The sequence below is a fragment of the Phalacrocorax carbo genome, chromosome 5 (assembly GCF_963921805.1).
Source record: "Phalacrocorax carbo chromosome 5, bPhaCar2.1, whole genome shotgun sequence".
Taxonomy (NCBI): domain Eukaryota; kingdom Metazoa; phylum Chordata; class Aves; order Suliformes; family Phalacrocoracidae; genus Phalacrocorax; species Phalacrocorax carbo.
The window spans coordinates 12,963,205-12,984,717 of record NC_087517.1 but is presented as its reverse complement, the minus strand read 5'-3'; the positions used below and the strand labels follow the sequence as shown (position 1 = coordinate 12,984,717).

The 21,513-nt window shown below is 42.6% G+C and overlaps 1 protein-coding gene across 1 annotated transcript in view; it reads left to right on the top strand.

Moving 5' to 3' along the window:
- Positions 1-21,513, top strand: part of PDIA5 (protein disulfide isomerase family A member 5) — a 102,817-nt gene that overhangs the window by 55,957 nt on the left and 25,347 nt on the right. The window contains exons 12-14 of the mRNA XM_064451215.1: positions 13,362-13,432; positions 14,465-14,628; positions 17,165-17,295. Of these exons, the coding sequence (XP_064307285.1) occupies positions 13,362-13,432; positions 14,465-14,628; positions 17,165-17,295 (366 nt within the window). The remainder of the gene's footprint in view (positions 1-13,361; positions 13,433-14,464; positions 14,629-17,164; positions 17,296-21,513) is intronic.

Here is a 21,513-nt window from a genome sequence, read left to right as displayed (position 1 = left end):
GCGCACAAAATCAAATCTGTTTTTTTCAAACTGGGTTTTACTACTATAAATAAATAAGTCTCCCTTTCAGACCCCCACTGGTTCCTTATGAAAGCAAGCTACCATTGCAGTAAGCGCTAATTGGTACGTCTGTTGGCAACCTCAACAGAAAGGCCACGAGTTGAAAAGGCTGAAGAATTAATTTACTGTGCAGCCTGAAAAAATAGCCTTACCAGCACAGGTCAGCAGCAGCCCAAATTGGCAGCCTGTGATAAATAAATTCTTAAGATTTTCTATGCTAATTCATGATTCAATCTAGGATATTTTTTCAAAATGCAAACTAATGCAGTTGCACCAGTTAACTGGAGGTTAAAGGCTTGTGGGTTATCCAAACAACAAGCAGCACTGAATGTGGAATGTAGAAATATCCTCTAATTTTGATTTGTCCCTGTCATATCTGGCATTTGTGATTTTTAAAATAAAGCGTTGGCTGTGTTCAGTGGCTACATGGAGAACTTTTGGCATCTGATTTCGGATGTATGGCCTCCAAGATGAAGACAAACAGTAGGTAGCTGGGAAGCAGTTCTTATTAGTCCTGTGCCAGGAACCCCCTTAATTTATTTGACATCATCTAGTAGTAGCTCTTTGTAAGAAGCTGTTGCATTAATGGTAGGATTCTGAGGAGTGGCTAGGGAGAGACCCTACCGTTGCGTCACGAGGTTCAGACAGGACCCCCTTGCTTTCTAAACTTCTCCGAGAGTAGTCTAGGTGCAGCTAAGTCCAGTCTTAGTCTCAGGCTTGGTCAACCGTTTATTTTCTAAGGGTTGTAGAAGTAACCACTCATCAGTATTTGTTGTTAGTAACTAATTTGCCGGATGCCCCGGCCGTCATGTTCAATGAGAACGATCACGGCTAGAGTAACGAATAGTACAATTCATTAAGCAACAGATGCACAGGTTCTTTGGATGACCGGTGATAAGATTGCTGGTTTCCAGACACACACAAATACTAAGAAAATTAATAATGCTGCTAGGCTACGAGTGCGTTAAGCAAATACGAAGTGTTGGAGATTTAAAGTGAAGCTATATAGAGATTTCTAAGTTTTCTCAGGGAAACACTTGGTATAACCAAATGTTTTAATCTCACCCAAAGGCATCCCAGTGGGGGGGAAGAGGCTTAGCCCATTGACTGGTCCCAGAAGTCAGAATGATATGCGATGGTATCTTCCCTAAGACCCTCTTTCTCTTCACATATTTTATACTATTTTTCATCTTTCAGGTAGAGCTTGAGTGACTCTAGTCATACGTACCTTTATTATGATTGGAGTAACATTTCCTTGCTTTACTTTTAAAACCATAGACTAGAAGAAATTCAGTGCCCAGTGAGGGACTGTCGAACCTTAGAGGCAGGTAACTTTTGGGATGGAGGTGTGTTTTGGTAGTATAATGGTATTATAATGAGCAAAGATCAACAAAAGGACAGCATTTTGTCAAAAGTATGATGGACTGTTGGCCCGGGGTAGAAAATACGCAGCATACCAGCTCCATGGTACCTAGAGTTCCCATTTATCACAGAGCCTGGCCGCGATGCCTCCACACCACTCCACCCTCCGGACAACTCCTCTTAGAGTCAGTATGCCAAGTTCTCCTGGCATTGCTGACATCTAAAGTTACTAGGGAACTTCCATGGAATGGATTCCTCACGTATCAGCTGCATTTCACCCTGCAAGCTTCTTCAATGCTGTACCTTTTCTAAAAACATACATCTAATTTCTAAGTAACCTCCAGCCATTATTCCACAGAAGCATCTGCTTGTCTCTATTGATGGTATCAGTTTAGTTCAGGTGGAAAATACTCTTCCATGACCAAAGGTCTGCCTTCAGGCCTCAGCCTTGGCACCAGCCAAATTGAGTGTTTCGAAGAAAAGGTATGCATCTAGCTGGTGTCCTTGCGGAGGGGTATCAGGTAGCTTCCCAGGAAGAGCAGCAGCAGTAATAGCATCCATTCCAGTATTCTTCCATGTCTGCACCCTGCCATTGTTTCCAGTTGTATAATGTTGATCAGTCCTTGGTCAGATATAAATCTGTGTGAAAGGAGCTTATTGAACGGCAGAAGTTGCAGAGGAGAGCTGTGTTTTCACAGTGCACTTTAGCTGTGTGAAACAGCAGGGAGTTGGAAGCCGAAAGCTTGGCAGGATGTAGCCCTCAGTCAAGGGTTTGCCTTAGAGTTTCCTGAAAGGTCTATAAGCTTTGACCATCCAACCTCACGAATGAACTCTGCTTTTTAAATTGGACTTTCCGTATGGGCAATACTTTAGAAATAATTGTGCCCATTATTCAGTGATGCTGTAGTCAGAGAAGAAGACAAAGGCAAGCAGTTCTGTGTTGCCTTGGCTGCAGCCTGAAAGGATTACTGGAAGTTTGTAGCATGTAAGGCGGGTCATGTATTTGTGTGTATCGTGTATTTGGAAGCTTGGCAGATGCCATACCCATGTAAAATAGCTGTGTATACTAGTCCATGGGACAATACGCAAGGAGACATGCATGTGGCAAGGTGCTTGTTGTGGGCTTGATCCTGTTCCTGCCAGACCCCACAAACATTTTCTCCTTGCTTTTAGAGTAATTAGAGAAAGCTTTGAACAAGGCAAACTTTCTGCACTGTTATGTAGGTCATAGGCAGTACCCCCTAGCTCTGTTGGGTTTCTTGGTGAAGCAGTGCAGGTGTCAGGATGGGCTGTTGTAATGCCCTGATCACTGAAAGATTGAATTGTTGTGCAAGGGCACTCCGATGATAAATGTTGGTGTTTAAGAGTCTAGATAGGTAGGTGAAGAGATCTCCTTCAGTTTCATCATCACGTTTCCTGACTCTTTACATCCCTTAGGTGCCTAACTTTAATGTTGCCTTAATGCATTTTTAATGAATGTGTAATAAAATGCTTCCCTGGACAAGCGTAAATTGTGCCAACTTTCTGTTCACTGTGTGCATGTACTTTTTAGCTGTATACTACTGTCAGGCTCCTGGAACAGACATATTCTTCATATAAACCAGTTAGAAACACGTAAATTCTTGGCTCCTGGATCTGCTTCCACTGAAGTGAGCAAGTTCTGACTGTTGGTTCAGGAGAGAGGAGGACTGGGACACTCAGACTAGGTTCATCAATATTTAAAAGCATGTAAGTCCACAACAAGATGTTCCTTGATATTACATATATTTGAATATTGCCAAAAATCTCTGGGAGTGTAAGCAGTTCGGTGCAATGGCCTGCCAGTGGAATGACCTGCCTCATTAAACTGATTACAGCAATGATTTTCAGTGGAGATTTAATCACATATTAAAACAGGAGTTCTTGAAAATGCAGCAAACCACGAAAATTAAGAACCTGACACAAAGTTTTCCTTTAATGACCATCACACTTATGTTTCTCGAGGGTTTAAAAATAAAAATCAATATGGGTTTTTAGTGGTACTTAATATAAATAGGAATGTGGAGAGTATAAAAATCCTAACAACTAGCTTGTGCAGTAAAACTTGATAGGATGCCTAATGAAGAGGGTGAGGACGGTAATGATGGAGTCCATTGTCTCTTTTGTGTTGGTCTTTTGATACTAGAGCAGACAGTTCATATAAGAAGATTGTCTTTTTGAAGCAGTTTGTGCTCTTTGAGCAGCGTGAAGTCATAAAATAGGATGGTCCAGTGATAAAAGTGATAGCTTTGGCCTGGAGATGTAAAAGTTTAGTTCCTTGCCTTGCTTTGATTTATATGATCATGACCCAAGTTGCTAACTTTTTGTCTCTGTTTCCAGTCTGTGAAGCAGAGATAACATTTCACCTTGTGTGGGAGTTTTATGTAGCAAGCCACATCCAGACTGTGAAACACTCCAGTGTTGCAAGAATTGGGGTAGGGAAGGTGTATTGCAACATTTAGTTATAAAGACTTGACTAACATGAAGGAAGTAGGACGATGCCTTTGGCATTCCCTGGTTTGTAGCGGGCAATCCGGCCTTTGGCCCCCAGGTTTAGGAAACCCCATCTGCCACCGGGTAAGCACGCAGCTCAGATGAGATTATCATAGCTAGAGCTGATGCCTTGCAGCTTGGTTACAGCCCATGCTGGGACTTGAAGGGAGGAGCCTTGGCTTGCTCTGATTCAGCTTCTGGTTCAGAAAGAGTAGCAAAGCCAGACTTTTGGGGCATTTGTGGCTACTTTGCCTTCAGGCTGGATCTTGACTTGCTCTGTGCCATGGTGCTCCTCTGGGGACACAGTGTCTACTTTGAACAACTTACTTGCTAGCAGTTGTGGATATCAAGACCAGTATGAGGACAGTATTAAATGAGGAAAGAAAGGAGCTGTGGGTTTTGTGAAACTTGGGGCATTTGTTCAGAATGCATCTCTCTATGCTTGTCTCCAGTAGGGAGCAGTTAGTTTCTCTATTAAAGATTACATTTGTGAAGGCTATTCCAATCAGAAAGTCTTGCTGTGGATGTGTGGCAGGTGGTGTGAAGGGAACATTAGTTTCTTTGGGGATTTGCTGCCTCATTTCTCTCATCACTATTGCCTTCCTTCTCTTCTAAAAAGTCCTTACTAAGACTACTGCAAATGAGTAGCTGTGGCTGCTGGAGAACCAAGGGGCAGCTGAGAGGTGACAGCTGAAGGGAGACTCATCCCCATTCTCCCCTTCTCTGGGTGTCTGTTGTAGATTATTTAGGTATTCAGAGTGGTCTTTTAAAGGACTTTTCTAATTTTAGCTGGCCTTTTTTGTCTAGTGGAAGTCCTCATCTGAGTGTGCAGAGTGAGTGACTGTCCTGCAAGTCTGACCCTAGTGTACGTATAAGCCCTTAACACTCTTGTGGAAGTTCTGATAGGAGTGAAGTGTAACTTATTTTTATAGATTTTACTTTGCTTGCCTCTAATGATGGGTTAACAGTAGGAGTTAGCTTTAAGAATTAAGCACCAGGTTTATTTCTTCCAAAATTAATTAATTTCCTTGCCTGGATAAGCTTAATATACGGTGCAGGGCTCTCATTTGGAAAGTGCCTTACAGTGTCTCTGCTACTTGAATCATTACCAGTAGAGTTTTCATTATCAAGTTTATCTTCCTAAATACTTTATGGCTTCAATTTTTATTATCCTGTGGAAGGTAGAGAACTTACTTAAAAGGGCAAATAATGAACAGAGAAATCTACAGTGAAAGATTGCTTGCCTGCCTGTCTGTTCCTTGTGCCCTTTCAGATGGTGAGTCGGCAAGTGATGCTGTCTTTCTGAGTTATTAATAAATTAATCCATTGCTTTGATACTGAGGTATTCTGCTGATGGTGGAGGTGTCTTCTGCGGTCCCAACTGCTTGTGGTTAGCAACCATCCCAGTACACTTCTCCTAAGTAGGTGAATGCATCTCAGCTGGTAACCACTTTTGCTCTGATTTTGGACAAAAAGTGTGCATTCTTCACTTCCTGATACTTGACTTTTATAGGTATCTTCACAGCAATAGCCAATGTCACCATTGCTTATAGCACCGCTGCCCCATAAGCTTAAGTGCTTTGGGACGTGCCTTGCTTAGGAAGGTCTCTTTGCATTGCACCCATTTTGCTGTTGTTTTATACAAAATGGCATCCTATGAAATAATTTGCTTTCTGTGCTGTTTTCCTGTGCTGGACATCTAAAGCTATTTCATCTAACCTCTGTTCTCTGGCATTTTCGTTGCTAAATCCAAAGTATGAAGTCTTCCATTGTGGGGTAAGAGCATAAGGGAAAGCAGTGTGGCTTCCTTTCCCTCCCCAAGGCGAAGTTTTGTTGATCATCTGACAATGGAGAAGCAGGGGGGTCTTTTTTGGGTGTAGAATAATTATGGTTTAATTGAGAAGGAAACCTTCTGGTGGTATTTTTCATAAAATCTCAACAATTTCACCTTAAGGCAGCCATGCTGTTGTGTCTCTCTTTCACATTTCAATAGGGGAAGATTAATTTTCAACACCTACTCAGGGCCATGTTCCTCCAAGCTGGTGTAGGAAGTGTAATTGATATCTCCCGATGCCAGCTGATCCACCTTTCCTCACTTGTTTTCCCATCCAAGACGGATGGTAGGAGGCACCCTCGTCTCCCAAGACGATTTCTACCAATTGCACCATACAGTTTTGATTAAGAGTGTACATACATGCAGTTTAATATCTAATAGCTGGAAGCTGAAGCCACGTTTGGAATGGAAATAAGGAACCATGTGATTTTTGTTGTTAGTTTATTTTATTAAAGATGGTGATTAGCTTAAAGGTCTTTCCTGGGCATGTGCTGGAGTCTGTGCTGCTGCAGATGGGGGTATGTTTTTCAAAGGCTAATTTCAGGAGTCCGGCTCAGCCAGGGCTCTCTCTAGGTTTAAAAGCAGAGAGCATGCACTCTGAGGGCACGATAGAGCAGAAATCTCTCTCCCTGCCTCTCAAGAACCCCTGGGAGGTAGCAGCCTGTGGCTGTGGTTAGCCTTGGAGAATATTCACCCTTTCCCCTGAGCCTTTACATCAAAAGAAGATATGCTCCAGTGTGACCAGAAATGAAGGCAGAAGCATGTGTTATGCAGGAGGTCATCAGAGCTGTCATCTTTTTAAACCCTGTGGAGGCAGCCTGCAGGACCCACTCAGTGTTTCTCCCCCTCTGTGCTGAACCTTCCTGTGCCGAGGTCTGGCGCTGGCTGAAGGTAGCCCTTCTGTCGGAGCTGCGAATATGATGTGGATGCAGACAGAGTTCCCGGAGGATACGTTTGGTTAAGCTCTCTTCTCAGTTTGATCTGATTTATCTTACGTAATGCAGTGATCTGACTTTTAAAAAAAATAAATAATCCAAACTCATACTGTAACTGTCTAAAGCTGTTATGATTCTTCTTCTGAGCAGTTTCGGTGATGCTGGGGGGGAAACAGTTACGCCAACACAGAAAAGATGGATCGAGAATTGAATTTCAAGTGCTTTCACCTCTACAACCAAGGTGATCAAGTAGGATAGTGAGGCTTGGCTTGCTCGGTGTGCATCCCCATGTACCAGGCAGGCGTCAGGTATTTCTCATGATGTTGGCCTGTTCCTGCGCCCTGATCAGGAGTGAGTTTATGTCCATCTGGATCGTTTGGTAGCGCATACAGTACAGTTACCAGATGTAGCTACGTAGTAGCTGTGCTATTCTGTTTTTCTCGGTGCCCTGAGGCTTTACCCTAGGGGCATCTGTGCCTGCTGTGTGTGCTCTGCAGGCTGGGATGAGGTCACTACTGCTTCAGCAGGTTGTATGGATAGGAGAAGGGGAGATGGATTTGTAGTCATTTTGTGCCCCAACTTCACACTGAAGAGCTGCTGGAAGCAGGCGGGGACTTTCTTGTCTGTGCACATGCTGGGATTAGATTTGCACAGATCATTGCATGCACAGATTGACTGCACTGTGAGTTTGTGGCCATGCCAGTGAGATGGTGATAATGGTGGGGACGAGATGCTGTACTGCTCTCCTGTCACTGGGATGAACTGTGCAGCCCACGCAGCTGAGGCGTTAGGCTGCAACCACATAAATGTAGCATGACTACAATAATCCAAATTGCTGAAGTGTTTTCCTTCTAATTCTATATTTCTAGTTCCTCAGAGTCTTTCCTAGGCTGACCTTTCACAGGCTTTGTCTTTTTTAAAGCCATAAAGCTGCTTGTCACTGAACCCTACAAACCCACCTTTAAAAGTATAGTAGTGAGGTGGGGGCATCTGAATTTGTGTATACGTGCACATATTTCTAGTTATGAAAATTTGAATTCAATATTATGTTAAAGATGTTGAAGCTGCTTCTGCTGAACTTACAAGAAAGCATCAAACCTTCAAACATCTGTCTTTTTGTATCTGGAATTTTACCTGGGTGGACAGTGCTGCCAGTGAGGAGGAGATGGGTGGTTTGGTGGGACTAAGACGGACCCAGAGAGAAAAGGATGCATAAAATTTCTTGAGCTCCTGATCCTTTGTAAGGTGGGTTTGGTTTTTGTTTTGTTTTGTTTTTAAAGCAGAAACCTGGAGATCTGGGTATGGCCTGATGGCTGTGACCATTGTGACTATTAAGTGAACATGCAACCAACACAGTTGCAAATTTGTACCTGTGATTATGGGGAGAAACAGCTGCTTTTGTCATCCTCCCTCCCTGCCAAATTTGTGGATGATTTCCTATCAGATGTCTGCAATGCAGACGGCTAAATTATGCAAGGGAATCTGCAGCTGCTGTAGTTTATGGTCTCCTACACTGGTGAAAGAACTGTGAGCTGCCTTGTGTCAAACCTTAGAGCTACTCTTCTACAGGATGCCTAAGAACTCTTTGCGTGTTAAGGACTTCCGCGACAGATGAGAATACATTTGTGTTCTCATGTAGGTGATAAGAGGGCTGGAACTTCTGTGTATCCTTGCCCTGGCTGCAAGGATTTTGTCTCCCCACAATGTACATATCTTGCTTTTATATACACATGTGTATGTTCAAAGGTAACAACAGGGCACGTATGCATAAGGGCTGGCTGCTCTGCTGTATTGCGAGGTCACTGATCCTCTGGGGTTAGGAATGGAGAAACCAAAGGTGTATCCTCAGGTGTTAAATGTTTAGAAAGCATCTGAATGTTTGGAATTTTTTTTTTCCTATTCTTGAAGTTGTCTGTAAATTTTCCACGAGTGTAGTCTGAACTGCCAGCGACCCACTTGCTGAAAGCAGGACATGCTTTGTGCTTCAAATTTGTTTTCTCATCAGGCTAATGGAGGTATTTTTGGTACGCAGCTATAGATGGATATAGAGCTGGCATGCTACAATAAATAACTGTTACATGATAACAGTACTCGGGCAGTCTGTCGATGGCAGAAATGTAATGATTCTTTAAAATCTTTATTTGCAATTTAATTCATCTCTAGGGTTCTTCATGTCAGAAATTCCTTGTCCATAACTGCCTGGATGTTGGCTTTTATCTCTTGCTTGTCACGTAGATTTCAGATCCTTAGACAATGTTGTCCTGAAATGAGAGGATGTGACCAAAAGCGTGGTGTTTATTTATACGGCCATAATAACCTGAAAGAAGCAAACAATGAATGACAGAGAGAAACAGAGATTTATGTTCTGGGGACAGCACTAAGACAGCATATGCAGGAGCTTAGCTGGAGCTGCGTGACTGGTTTTCCACCTGTCTTCTGCAGGCAAAACTTGGTTTTACAATAGAAGTGTTTACATTTGTTCACTTTTGAAAATGTTTGGAGCAACTGTGCTTTGTATTGTGAAACGTTGCCATGCTGCCAAACAGGCTGCTGTAAACAAATATCAATATTTGCTTGGGGAAAAAAAGGTTGCTTGGTACATTTGTTAACCTTCCCTTTGTCCGTGTGCTGCTCGCCCTTGCATGTTAGCATCACTCTGTCCACACTTGGTCTTTGCCTCTACACTTGAGTACAGTTGCACTGGGAAGGATGAAGCTCAGAGCGAGTGTTGTCCTCTGCCCTGCAGTGGGATATGAATTCTCTGCTCTGGGGCAATTTGGGGACCTGTGGTCTCGGTCGTTCTGGGGGTGCAGCTGAGCTAAGCTGTGTGACAGTGACTGCACTGAAGGAAGCAGCTGTTCATCTGCCTGGCTGCGCAGTGCAAATGAGGAGATTGATTATAAATAAACTGGGAAAATGGAATCCTTGTTTCATTTAGACATCTGTTTTAAAAACTGTTAGCAAGGGCCTGTCTTGTACCAGATGTCCTAGCACTGATTTTTGTAAGCTTTGACTTTTTTCCTGTCTTGTAACACTCCTCCTTTACACTTACTCTGTGTGCTCTTTTTGACTGGAGCACCTTGGCCCATGCAGCCTTTTGTGCAAGAGGAGCAAGATGAGGTGTTGAGAGGTCAAAGAAGTTGTCCAGAACTGTTCAGCAGAGCCAGGCACTGAAACCCAACTGGTTTCTGCTGCTGGATGGAGAGTCTGACTTGCACCTCCAGGGGAGCCACTTGTCTTCTGCAAGAAAAGACTGAGGCTGTGGGAGTCCTCTTGTGTAGACACCTACAAGCCCCTTGGGTGTTTCTGCCAGCCATGACCCAGAGAGGCTCAGAGGATGACAGTGCTTACAGTAGGCTGTGGGGCATCCTTGTGTTGACTGTGACCTCTCTCTTCTCACCTGGGATTGAATGAGTTGCTTCCCTTGTTTAGCTTTTTAGTTTTCATGTCAGTATACATTTGATATGACAGTATACATTCTAAGAGCATGTCTATCACAGATACCCACTACAGATATGCAGGCTTCCTTCTACTGACCCAGCAGGCCTTATGCAGCACATTGGAGTATCTGGGCAAAGGGCCTGTAGGGTGGTTGTTATTTTCCCATTCATTTCATGAACAGAAAACTACTAAAATTAGAGGATCTTAGTGCAGAGGGATACAGCTGCTGCTGAACAACCTAATGTAGTAATCAAAGGAGATGCATGTGACCTTGGAATTCATTTAAATGACTTTTTCATTGGGCTTGAGAATTTAATGGCTATCTTCACAGGATTATTGAAAGGTAGGATAAATAATCATAGGAGAGATTGCAGTGTGTCTGACTTCTAATTCATATCTCCCCTTTTCTGCAGTGGTAGGTGGAAGCAGGTGTAGCATGCAATAGCAAAATTTTCATAAAGATGGCCAGAGAAGCATCGTTTATCATGGGAGAAGATCTTGAGATGCGTTGTCCCTCTTTCAGATTCAGTTTAATGTGGTGGCTTTTTTTCCAGGCTGGTATATCATGCTGTCCTCTGTCAGGGGTAGAACAAGCATTGCATGATAAAGATTTGAGGATTTCAGTGTGCATTTAAGTGCCTTTAAAGATATGATCCTGCTTTCCCTTTATTTTAAGCATGTGAGTTAGCTTTGTGGCAGTCAGTAGTGCTGTGTCTCTGTGATGTTCATGAAAGAACCCAGAACAGTGACATTTCATCGTCTGGATATCTTTTCCCAAAATATTATTTATGTGAATTTTAGATGCTTTGGATTGTTTTTTATTTCCTGGGCAAAGTATGCCTAGCTTGTGTGGGGTATTTTTTTTTCTCTGCATAGGTTTGTGAAAACTCAGGTTGTTTGATGCTTATGGTTGATCAGATCTAATATTATTGATTGAGGAATACAGTGTAGATTGTGTAGATACCGTATCTAGAGCACAGTATGAAGCTTGCTGTGGCTGGAGGACACGCTGTGTAAAGCCCACCAAGGTGAAGCTACCCTTGCAAAAACCTATTTTTTTGTACAAAATTGAGGTAGCTAATTCAGAGGGGTTCCCAGGTATCTGAACTGGGACTCGAGACACCCTTTGTTTAGAAGTGAGGAAGAGTACAAAATTAATCAAGTTCTCTGCTCCTAAAAGAAGAAATAAATCAACTTGGGCACGTGTCAAAAGGAACTGTCAGCCCCTTCCACAAAGCCATATGCCTGCAAGTTTTCTGTGGGTGGCAAATAAATCATTTTGCCAGCCTCTTTCGTGCTCTTAACCAAGACAAGCAGTGCTGAGACAGTAACTCTTCCTCAGCCTTTTCCAGCTTTTTCCTAAATTCACCTCTGAATCTATTGAATCAGGTTCTCAGCTTGGTGGCGCATACTCCTGCCACAGTGTAAAAACCAAAGCAAAGCTCTCTCCTCTAGCTGAGATCCCCTCGTTCTGCTGCTCCTACCACATTAAAGCATTGGATTTTGCTCAAAAGGAGGACCTGGGGCTTTTTAATGCTGTGGTCACTGTGCAGACGACTAAGTGGTATGGACCTTAGCTGGTGTTTGGTCTGGGATCAACTGTTTGGGTATTTGCTGTAATTCTCAGGTGGGATTTGTAGTCTTTATTCAGTGTATGTACCTGGTGCTACAAACATGACCTGAAAGCGTTTCATGGTGTGCTGTGGTGGTTGGAGCTCTGCTGAAGTCCCTGTTTGCTGTGGAGAACTTACCCCTGTGTGTCCTATCACTCCTTGGCTGTGAACACTCTTTGACTTGTGCTGTATAGAACGTGGTTGTGCGGTTGAGTTCAGGCTTAGGTTTGTGTCTGCTGGCTTTGGCAGTCATCCCATTAGTGGGAATCAAAGCGGTGCTGAGATTCAGAGCCCTTGGTTTATTTTCTTTTAGACAGTGGTGCAAAAAAAGCCCCAACCCTGTTGCCCGTACACCTGAGAAATGGTTTTTGCTGAAGCTGCATTGAAACAGATTTCTAGCAGTATTTTCCTGATATGACTTTCAAAAGCTCAGCAAAGTCTGGGCTTTCAAGTGCCTGTTCCAACAATAACAGCTGAAGAAAGAAAAGCTGGCTGCTGTTGCAAATGAGGAAAAAGGGTGGTGAGGGATTGCATTGACATTACATTGCACCGGCTCAGGCGAGTGCAGTGCATCGGGGTTGTGCCATGTGCCTTGTTACAGCTCTCTGCATCTCCGGTCTGCGCGCAGGAGCTGGCCCTCACCCTACCCGGGTGTCGATCTCTGCCGCGCTGGCCCATTGCTCTGACCCTGCGGGGACTATGGCTGTGCTGGTCCCTGGGGCAATAGCAGGGGTTGCGCAGGGCCGAGGCAGGAGCTGACCTGGAGGCCCAGCATCACTTCATAGGTGCTGGAGCGTAACTTCACGTCACGGTCGCGGCAGGAACCTCACCTGGTCCTCAAGTTCAGCTTGCCTAGAAGCAATTGCACCAGCTGAAAGCAGTTTAATTTACACCCAAATAATATTTTAAATCTGCTTTTCTTGCTCATGCATTCATTTTATTTTATTGTAATGTCAGCACTTAGCAGTGAAGTAATGGCAGATCTCTGGAGAACTTCGCACAAGCAAGAAAGCACCATTATCTTGGTTTTACAGGCCCTACTTATGTTGAGAACATATGTGGTGGTGTAATTACACTGGTGTGATTAAATCAGTACAAATCCTTGCTAGAGGGACATGCTGCACCACTGTAAAGCCGGGCTTATTATCAGTGCAGTTTAATTCAAATTACGTTACTCAGTTAAGCTGTGCTAGTATAAGCCTCATCTTAAAGTCAGGAAGTCACATGAGGGCCTGTGCTGTTTCTTTTTAAAGCAGATAAAGATTTGGAAACTGAAATGGGTGAGGCTGTGCCTTGCCCAAGAGCATGCTAGAAGTAATGGGCTTGACAAGTACTGTTTATAGTACTTTCTGGGAGGAAAGAGGTGTGGGTGTGAATTCAGGGGTTTTATTATTATTTTTTAATAGATTAAATTCTTTGTTTAAACCATAGTGACCACTTTGGAAAAGATCCTAAATCATATTAAGGCTTTACAAATAAATTAAGTAAAATGCATACTGAATTCTAGTAAATCTCTACCACATGGTTTTGGATTTTGATAATGGCTGGATGGGTCAATGAATAACCATGGCGTACAAGTTAATTGGATTTTGGTTTTTTTGGCAGGGTGTGGGCACTGTAAGAAAATGAAACCAGAATATGAGAAGGCTGCAGAGTTTCTCCATGTAGCCAGTGATGTAAGCTAATTTCCTTTATTATATCCTTCAAATAATCAGTAATAAATAACTGGAGTAATAAAAGTGACTTTTTTCCCTACAACAAATTCAGCTGTTCTCATCCTCCCACAGGACCCTTCAAAATGTGCTTCCAAAGTACAGTCTCATCGCTAATGCACGAGCCCTGCCAAAGTCTTAGAAAGAACATTCTGTCTTGAACGAAAACAAAATCGAAAAATGTTTATGTATTCTGCTGTAGGCCTTACACATAATATGATCAAATCCAAAATGGATTTTTCCCCCCTTACTTAAAGGCATTGAATGTGGAGAAACGTAGCCTTTTATTTACAAATTAGATTTGGAAAAAAATAAAGGGGGTTGATCCCTCTTTCAGATACCCTGGTTTTGTGGTTGCGTCACTCCATTAGCTTCATTTTTAAGTGCTCCATCAGCATGACTGGAGAAGAGAGATCCAATAATATAAGTATTAGTGTTATTGATTCAGTCTCATGCTGTGTATGCCATGCAAGAGGAGCAGTAAGATTAGTCTCCACCATACTTTAAGCATCTTTTGTGGAGACCTCTAGAGTCCCTTTGTAATTGTTGGAGAAGGAGGAGATGAGAAAAAAATCAGATGAATCACGCTCTACATGTGTCTGTTCTCCTGTGACTCTGAAGGTGGTCCATGTAAAGATGCCGACAAGTTAGGGAAAGATGAATTTGTCTTGAAGTAAACTTGTCTTTAACAATGCTCGCTTCTTCTGGGAGAAATTGGGATTTGTGGAAGGAAATGCCATTCCTGGGAACAGTTCTTAAGCATTGTAAAGTGAATTATATACAGGGAATCCTGTCAGAAATGGGAGAACAGCTAATGCTCTGGTTACATTTAGTCCATAAGATGTCCTTTCCTGATTTTTGCATCAGTCCTCTGTGCTGACTACCTGAGAATGTGAAGGCGCCTAAATCATGAGTGATTGCTCTCAAGTCCACTCTTTCCTGCCAAAGGGGTGTGTGTATGTTGCTGGATTTTACAGTTAGTGGTCTCTGTTTTAGAGTCCAGGTGTCCTTGCAGCAGTCGATGCTACCGTCAACAAGGCGCTGGCAGAAAGATATCACATCTCAGGGTTTCCTACTTTGAAGTATTTTAAGGATGGAGAGGAGAAATACACTCTGCCACACCTCAGAACAAAGAAGAAGATCATCGACTGGCTTCTAAAGTAAGTTTTGAGGGTCTGAGATAGTATTTGGGTTCCTGGTTACTGCCTCCTGAAGACTGCTTTGGTGAGGAAGTAAATCTTAAATGTAGCTTCATCAACTGCCTAAATCCCTTGCTAACAAAACCAAATTGAATTCCATTATTCAAAGCCATACGAATATATATGTTAATTGTGGTCTCTAATACACCAAATCCTTTATTTGCTGTGGGGTTTTTCATAGTTGTCCTAGTATTTCTTTCTCAAAATAAATATTTTTCAAATATACCCTAAGCCGCTCACCGGTGAAGGAATAGCAATGGCTCTGAAAAATAAACAGAACGTTTGTTGTTCCCTCTTTATATTAAGCAGCAGATTTCACCATTAGTAACTGAATTTCTGCAGTTGTACTTTTCTCCTTCCAGCATTTCAGAGCCAATGCCTAGAATATCAGCTACGTGGGGCTGAATGAGAGCCAGCGAGACCAACAAAAACAGCACCTTTGTCTGCACTAACCAACTTTTCTTAGGTGGTGTGCTAAAATATGCAGGATTAAGTTTGATGTATGATGAAAAGAATTTCATTTCAAAGTAGTAAATTGCTGGTACAATTCTCTCTTTAAGTATTCTGGAATAAAATACGCATTTCCTTTAGGTATTGAAAGCCTAATGTATTTTCTGCATTATTCAATGGGAAAAAAACCTGCCAGTGTTTTGTGAAGTTTTTAAATCATTTAACTGTTAAGTGCAGTTGATGTGAGGAATGTAATCTTAATTTTTTTCCCCTCTTATTTGGTGGTGATGGTGGGGGGGTTTGTGGTGGGTTTTTTCCTTCTCTTTTTTTTCTTTTTAAATTACATCTGAATGCTTCAAACCAGGTAATAGATACGATCTGGCAGCATCTTTGTAGCATGTTGAGAAGTTTTATCTGTATTTTACATTTAGACACACTACTCCCTTGGCCTCCCTGCATACTCAGGCTTCAGGCTGCTGTGTCAATACTGGGTGTTAGGTCACTGTCCTAGTTTCACCGGTTTGCTGGAATATTTTTGAGCGCTATGTAATTTATATTGAGTTAAACAGTCGGGCTGACACTGCCTTGTCAGGTGAATAAGCAAAGAGGAAGACGGAAGGGGTGTTAATCCCTTCTGGATCCTGCTGTGCCTCTGGAAGACTTTTGTCTGCAGCCTCAGGTAGTCAACAACAGAGGGGAAACCCAGACAACTTGTCTCCTGCTCTTGACTGCTGGATGTTCTCCCACCTAGAGACACAATAGAGTAGGATCCTTGTTTGCTGACCAGGGATAAAATTGTCACAGCTGCACTGAAGTTGGTGGAAATAGGGATGCCTCTGGGGTGGAGGCTGGAGATAAAAGTAGAGCTTGTGTAAAGCTATCCCGGTGAGCGGCCTAGTCGCAGCTGCCGCTTTTGGCTCCAGTCCCTGTGTAGTGACTATAGTCTGCTGCCGCACTAGGTTGTTAACCAGTATCTGGCTAGCTCATTTCAGATCAGCATGGGAAGGTCTGTGTGAGATAAAGTCACACTTCTGACTGTAACTGTAATCGATGATAGCTCACACTGTCTGTGTTCGTGTGAAAATTCAGACCAGCTGTCCTAATTCTTTTGCTAACAGCTGGCAAATCAGTATTGATGGAAATACGATGAATGTCCACCAAGTGACCTTGAGTAGGACTTTAAAAATCGAATTTTTCTCCACTTGGTTTTTATGCTCCTGATACAACTTCAAATGGTGTCATTCAAAGTGACAGGAAAGTCTGAAAAGCTAATTTATTTCCAAGGCAACATATGAAGGTCTTTATGCCGTGGCACCATTCTGATGATTTTATATAAGTAATCACTATTTAAGATACAGCAGGAATGAATTTAATGAATCTGAGAGAAGTCTGTGAGCTGGCGAATAGCAGAAGTTTTGTTAAAGGCGCTCTAGATGTGCGGGATTGCTCTGATCTAGTCAGTATGTGCAGTCATAATTGAAACCTGACATTCTCTTTATCAAGGTAAAATATTCCAGTTCAGTCACCCCCAGTCTCCCAAGTGGAACGATGCTGATTATTGCATCCTGGCTTTAATATCTGAATTCAAGAGAAGGTCATGAAATTCTTTATAGAAGTTTGCATGATAGCAATAAAGAGTACAAAAAAGGTGTTTGAATGGAAGGTGCTGTTCTATATTGGTTGCCTCTTGATTCCATCTGGTTGCTGTTCTCAGTTCATGCCTACGGATGACACAGAGATACAAGAGCAACGTTTTTTCTACCCAGATGTTGGATGCAGCATAGGAAATCTTTATGCTGCATTCCTACTCTTATGCCTGAATACAGTCACTTAAATTATATTTTTATTGAGTTCCAGAAATTAATTTACATCTTTTTTGTTGTTGTTATCTGGTGTTGGAAATACCGAGCACGTTTTTCTATTGCACAGGCACTCTGAAGGATCGTTCGACCTCAGTTCCCTCATGGTAGTTGTGAGCAGGATGTGATGCCCCTTTGCCTGCTTCCAGAAACATTTTCAAACCAGTCTCATTTTCTTTATTTTCTAGTCCTGAAGCACCACCTCCACCTGAGCCTGCATGGGAAGAAAAACAGACTAGCGTTATCCACCTTGCTGGAGAAGACTTCAGGGAGTCCTTGAAGAAGAAGAAGCATACCCTTGTCATGTTCTATGCACCATGTGAGTAAATACCTCTCTACGTGGATGGGTTTTATAAACCCTACAGTTTATGAAATGCTGAATTAATTCCCCTGCTGTCCCCAGACTTTTAAGGGTAAAGAGCTGATTCTGAATATAACTGCATGGGACCGTCATTGGCACCATCACTTGTATCTTTATAAATGGAAAAAAAACAGTATACAGTGTTTATTTAAAGAGTTATTGCATTAATGCAGACACCAAAGCAGACAAAACCAAAACAGATTTATTTTCCTCTGCTTCATTTTATGCTCCATATAACAAAATGTGATCCTTTATAGTAGCACAATGGACACGAAGAGCCTGACTCATTAGTACAGCACTGCAGTAGTGAATCGATATAGTGGTGTAGGAGGAATCAGTCCCCAGAGGCTGAGAACAAATTTTGATGGAATAAATTTTGTCTGTAATAAATCTACATTTAAAGCTCCACTGGGAATATGGGCGTAGCTTCCTCCTCCCAGACTATTTTGCGTGCATCTCACACACGCTTTCTTTTTGAAGCTCCCGAGAATATTTCTAGAGAAGTTTTGAATCAGGCCCTTTATCAATTAGGTGAATGGAAGGAACTGCTTCTCTTTTCCTGTGCTGTCTCAGAGACAGGCAGACTTGGTACAGGTTCTTAACTTTTGAAGGGTCTGTCAAAGGGAGAAGACAATCCTGGCACTTTAATGTGAGGTAGTATTAACTTGCTTTTATAGCACCATGACTCAGCACCCCCAGATGCAAGAAAAATTCTTCCCTATCACATGGCCAGCCCTGCAATTAATGGATAACCTTCAGATAAGCCGTTACTTGTTCCCATTAAACTGAAGGTATTTTCCAGAAAGGGAGAAAAAAGTTCTTAATGTTTAATCAGGCAGCCCCTTATTTTGCTTTTCTATTAAGAGAATTAAACATGAATGCTTTTGGGCTCCCATGAAGCCCTGCTAGATGTGGGAGAAGGGAGGGGTGCAATTCAGAAGGGAGATGTCTGGAAGGTGGTAAAAGAAAAGGGAAGGGGACTTAATCCCTTCTCAACTCCAGTTCCCACCACCTATTGACTAAAAATTGCCCATGTGCCAGGAATTTCTGATTCATGGACCTCAGCTGGTTAAGAGCAAGCTGTAACTTTAAAATCAAATTATAAGATTTAGGAATTCATTGTCTCTTGAGTTCTCTTTACCCAATGAGTGACTTTGTGTGTAAGAGAGAGATTTATTTCCCCTTCAGTTTCTAGCTGCATCTTTTAGGCACTTAAATTCTTGATCTTTTTTAAGGCCATGTTTAAAGCAAAGACGTTACGTGCAGTAAGTATGTAGCTCCTCAGGGCTAAAAGCATGAGGCACCTTGCCTGATGAGCTAATTATGGTACTGTTGTTTGCGGGTTGACTTCTACGCTTACACCAGGAGGATTGAATAAAGATCAGCCTGGCCCTGTCTGTACGAATGGCCTGTAAAAGCAAGGCTTACATGATGTAAGACTGTTGGGCCCTTTGGGGCTGCCTTTCAGACACGTTCTTCTTGCACTGTTTTGGATACAGTGCTGCATGAGACCACCTATATACAGGACAGAGAGGTGTTAACTGAAACCACTTCTGGCCTGCCCGTGACTCCTAAGACAGTCAGTGTTGCTGTTGTGTTGTCAGTATGTGGGTCATGCACAGTTTCTGATTTGTCAGATTTGTTCTCTCTAAATGTGGAAGTGTCCGTGTGCAAAGCAGAAAGCAGGCTCACACAGGGAGTGCAACGAGCCTGCCCTTTGTTGGGTGCAGGGGAAAGTAGCAGATGAATATTTTAAATCTGATTCCTGTGAAATAATCATTAATGCAATAGAACGGTACAAATCATTCTATTTTTCAGCTTTTCTGCAGTGATAATGTGCCTCCTGCTACATTTGATAGATTAGCTTTTGTTTACCATTTTCTCAATCTTGAGACCTCTCGGAGCTTACATTGCCAATTAGTCTTAACTTGCTTATTTTAGTGCAGAAGGAACACTGCTAAAATTGCCAGGCCCCATTATCTCAAATAATTTTCTTTTTCTATTCAGATCCACATCTTAGGTCAGTGCAGACTCACAGTATGTTACTCCATTCACTTGTGACTCTATGGCAGTATTTGTTACACTTACACATATGCTGAGATATTTTAAGATTGGGGGGGTGTGTATACATGCATATATAAAGGATGTTTATATATAAATATTTATGCTAAGAAATGTATCTCTCATCTGTCATTAGAATTTAAAGCAGAAAGTTGAATGTTCTGACCTTTGTAAAACTTTCAACTAGAGTGACAAACCTTTAGGCAAAGGCCAAAGATATATATCTTACATGCAAATTAAAATCAGACCTGGCTTTTCTGTGGCAGCTTCCAGTCCAAATTACTTAATATGTATAGGTGAACCATCAATCTGCTATGCTGATAATTGTGGACTGAGCTGAGCACCACTTTAATGGTACTGAACAGTGTTTCACCGTGATTTAGCTCCGGAAGAAGCCTGCTACATCCACATGGAAAAGGTGGGGAACTCATTACTCCATCACACTGAATGCGGGTGAAGCATAAAGGTTATTCCTGATGCCTGTGGCATATTTTAAGGACTGAGAATCAGAATCAAAACTCTTGAAATTACTGGGAAAGAAATCCACTCCTGTAGACTTGACACCCGCAGAGAGGGATGTTCTTGATTTCACGTTCACATTCCTCCCTGGTGGCATCTTTGTGCACTGTAATGGCTGTTTTGGTGCAGGAGGCAGGTCCCCAGTACTGACTTGGGGCAAAAATGCCAGCTGCAAAAAAGCTAATGCTGCCTGTGCCAATAGCTGCCTTGGACCTGATCTTCATCCAGGTGTCCACTGGGTAGGTCTGTACCCTCTGTGGCCACCATGCCACGCAGGCTCATGGTGTAGGCTGGCATTCATTGGAGCTTCTGAGAGCTAGCACTTGGAGTAGACTGCTGGTGTCTGTGCTGCACAGCACCTGGCTCTTCTCAGAACCCTTGTGGGGCTCTGGTGGTCCTAAGATGTAATTGCCATCCCACTCCCTTATCTCTGAGTTAAAAATGCCTAAAATAAGAGGAGGGCAATGAAACAGTCTGCTGGAGTGAAGCATGATGCAAAGCAAGGTGTGTGTTGTGTCCTGGGGACTGCCATGAGGGGTTTGAGGAGCATTTCAAAGCAGTAGGCTTATTGCACCAGCATTTGAGAGGTGTTTTGGGATGGTTTATGGGATCTGTGTCTGTATTGTCTCCATAGACCAGTCCTTGGAGTACTGCATACCATCAACTACTCCAGGTTTCCTTGTGTAACTGCTTGGCTTTGTCTGGAAATGGGGAGAGGAGACAGCTAGTCTGAGTATGGTTTGGTGTACACACATAGCCTGGTATGTGGATGATCAGGATTTGGGGGCTGTGGACCAAATCAGGAAGTGAGCCCAAATGGACAAGAATAGATCCAGCCTGGCCCAGTTAGACTGCAGTGCTTCATCAGCTGTGGCCAGAAGTACGCTAGCTGCATGTCAGTGGTCTGCGACCAGAGCTTGTTTCAAGACTTGCAGCATTAAATGCCTAGCATCCTGGACTGACCAGTTTGCATCAGCACCTCTTCTCAGATCAACGCGCTGACTTTTCTTTCTTCTTTCTCTTACATCCTCACTGTTTGTTCATATAGCTTATCGGAATGTGTTTTATCTGCATTTTTACTTTTATGTTCTCTCTCCACTCCATTATCCCAGATAATTGAGATTTGACTTTGCCAATGCATTAAATTTTAACCTCCTCCTACTATAGCACTGAAAACTGCAAAATAGCAGCAGTTGGTTGCGATTAGTTGTCAGAATCACATCACAAAGGGCAACAAAGTTCCGGTAAACAACGTCTTCTCAGGTGGAGATGTTTTTTCTGCATTACTCAACCGGAATTAAGGAAAAAAAATGTCATTGAAGCTAGGTGAGCATTTTTCAATGAAACAGGGAGATGCAGATAGTTCTTCAGGAGTGTACTGTGTTTTTAAGCCAAACTTCTGTCTGGAGAAGCCCTTGGAGTCCTACATGGAATTTCTTGTCAAGCCAATGCAAAGACCCATACCAAATTAATGACCATCACATTCTCTAACTAAAACTCACATGGTTCCCTCTTCTGCCTTGTTCATCCCTGGCATTTAATATGCCTTTTTGATGTCATAATTTGGTGATGTGACTGTCAAGTTTTAGCAATTCT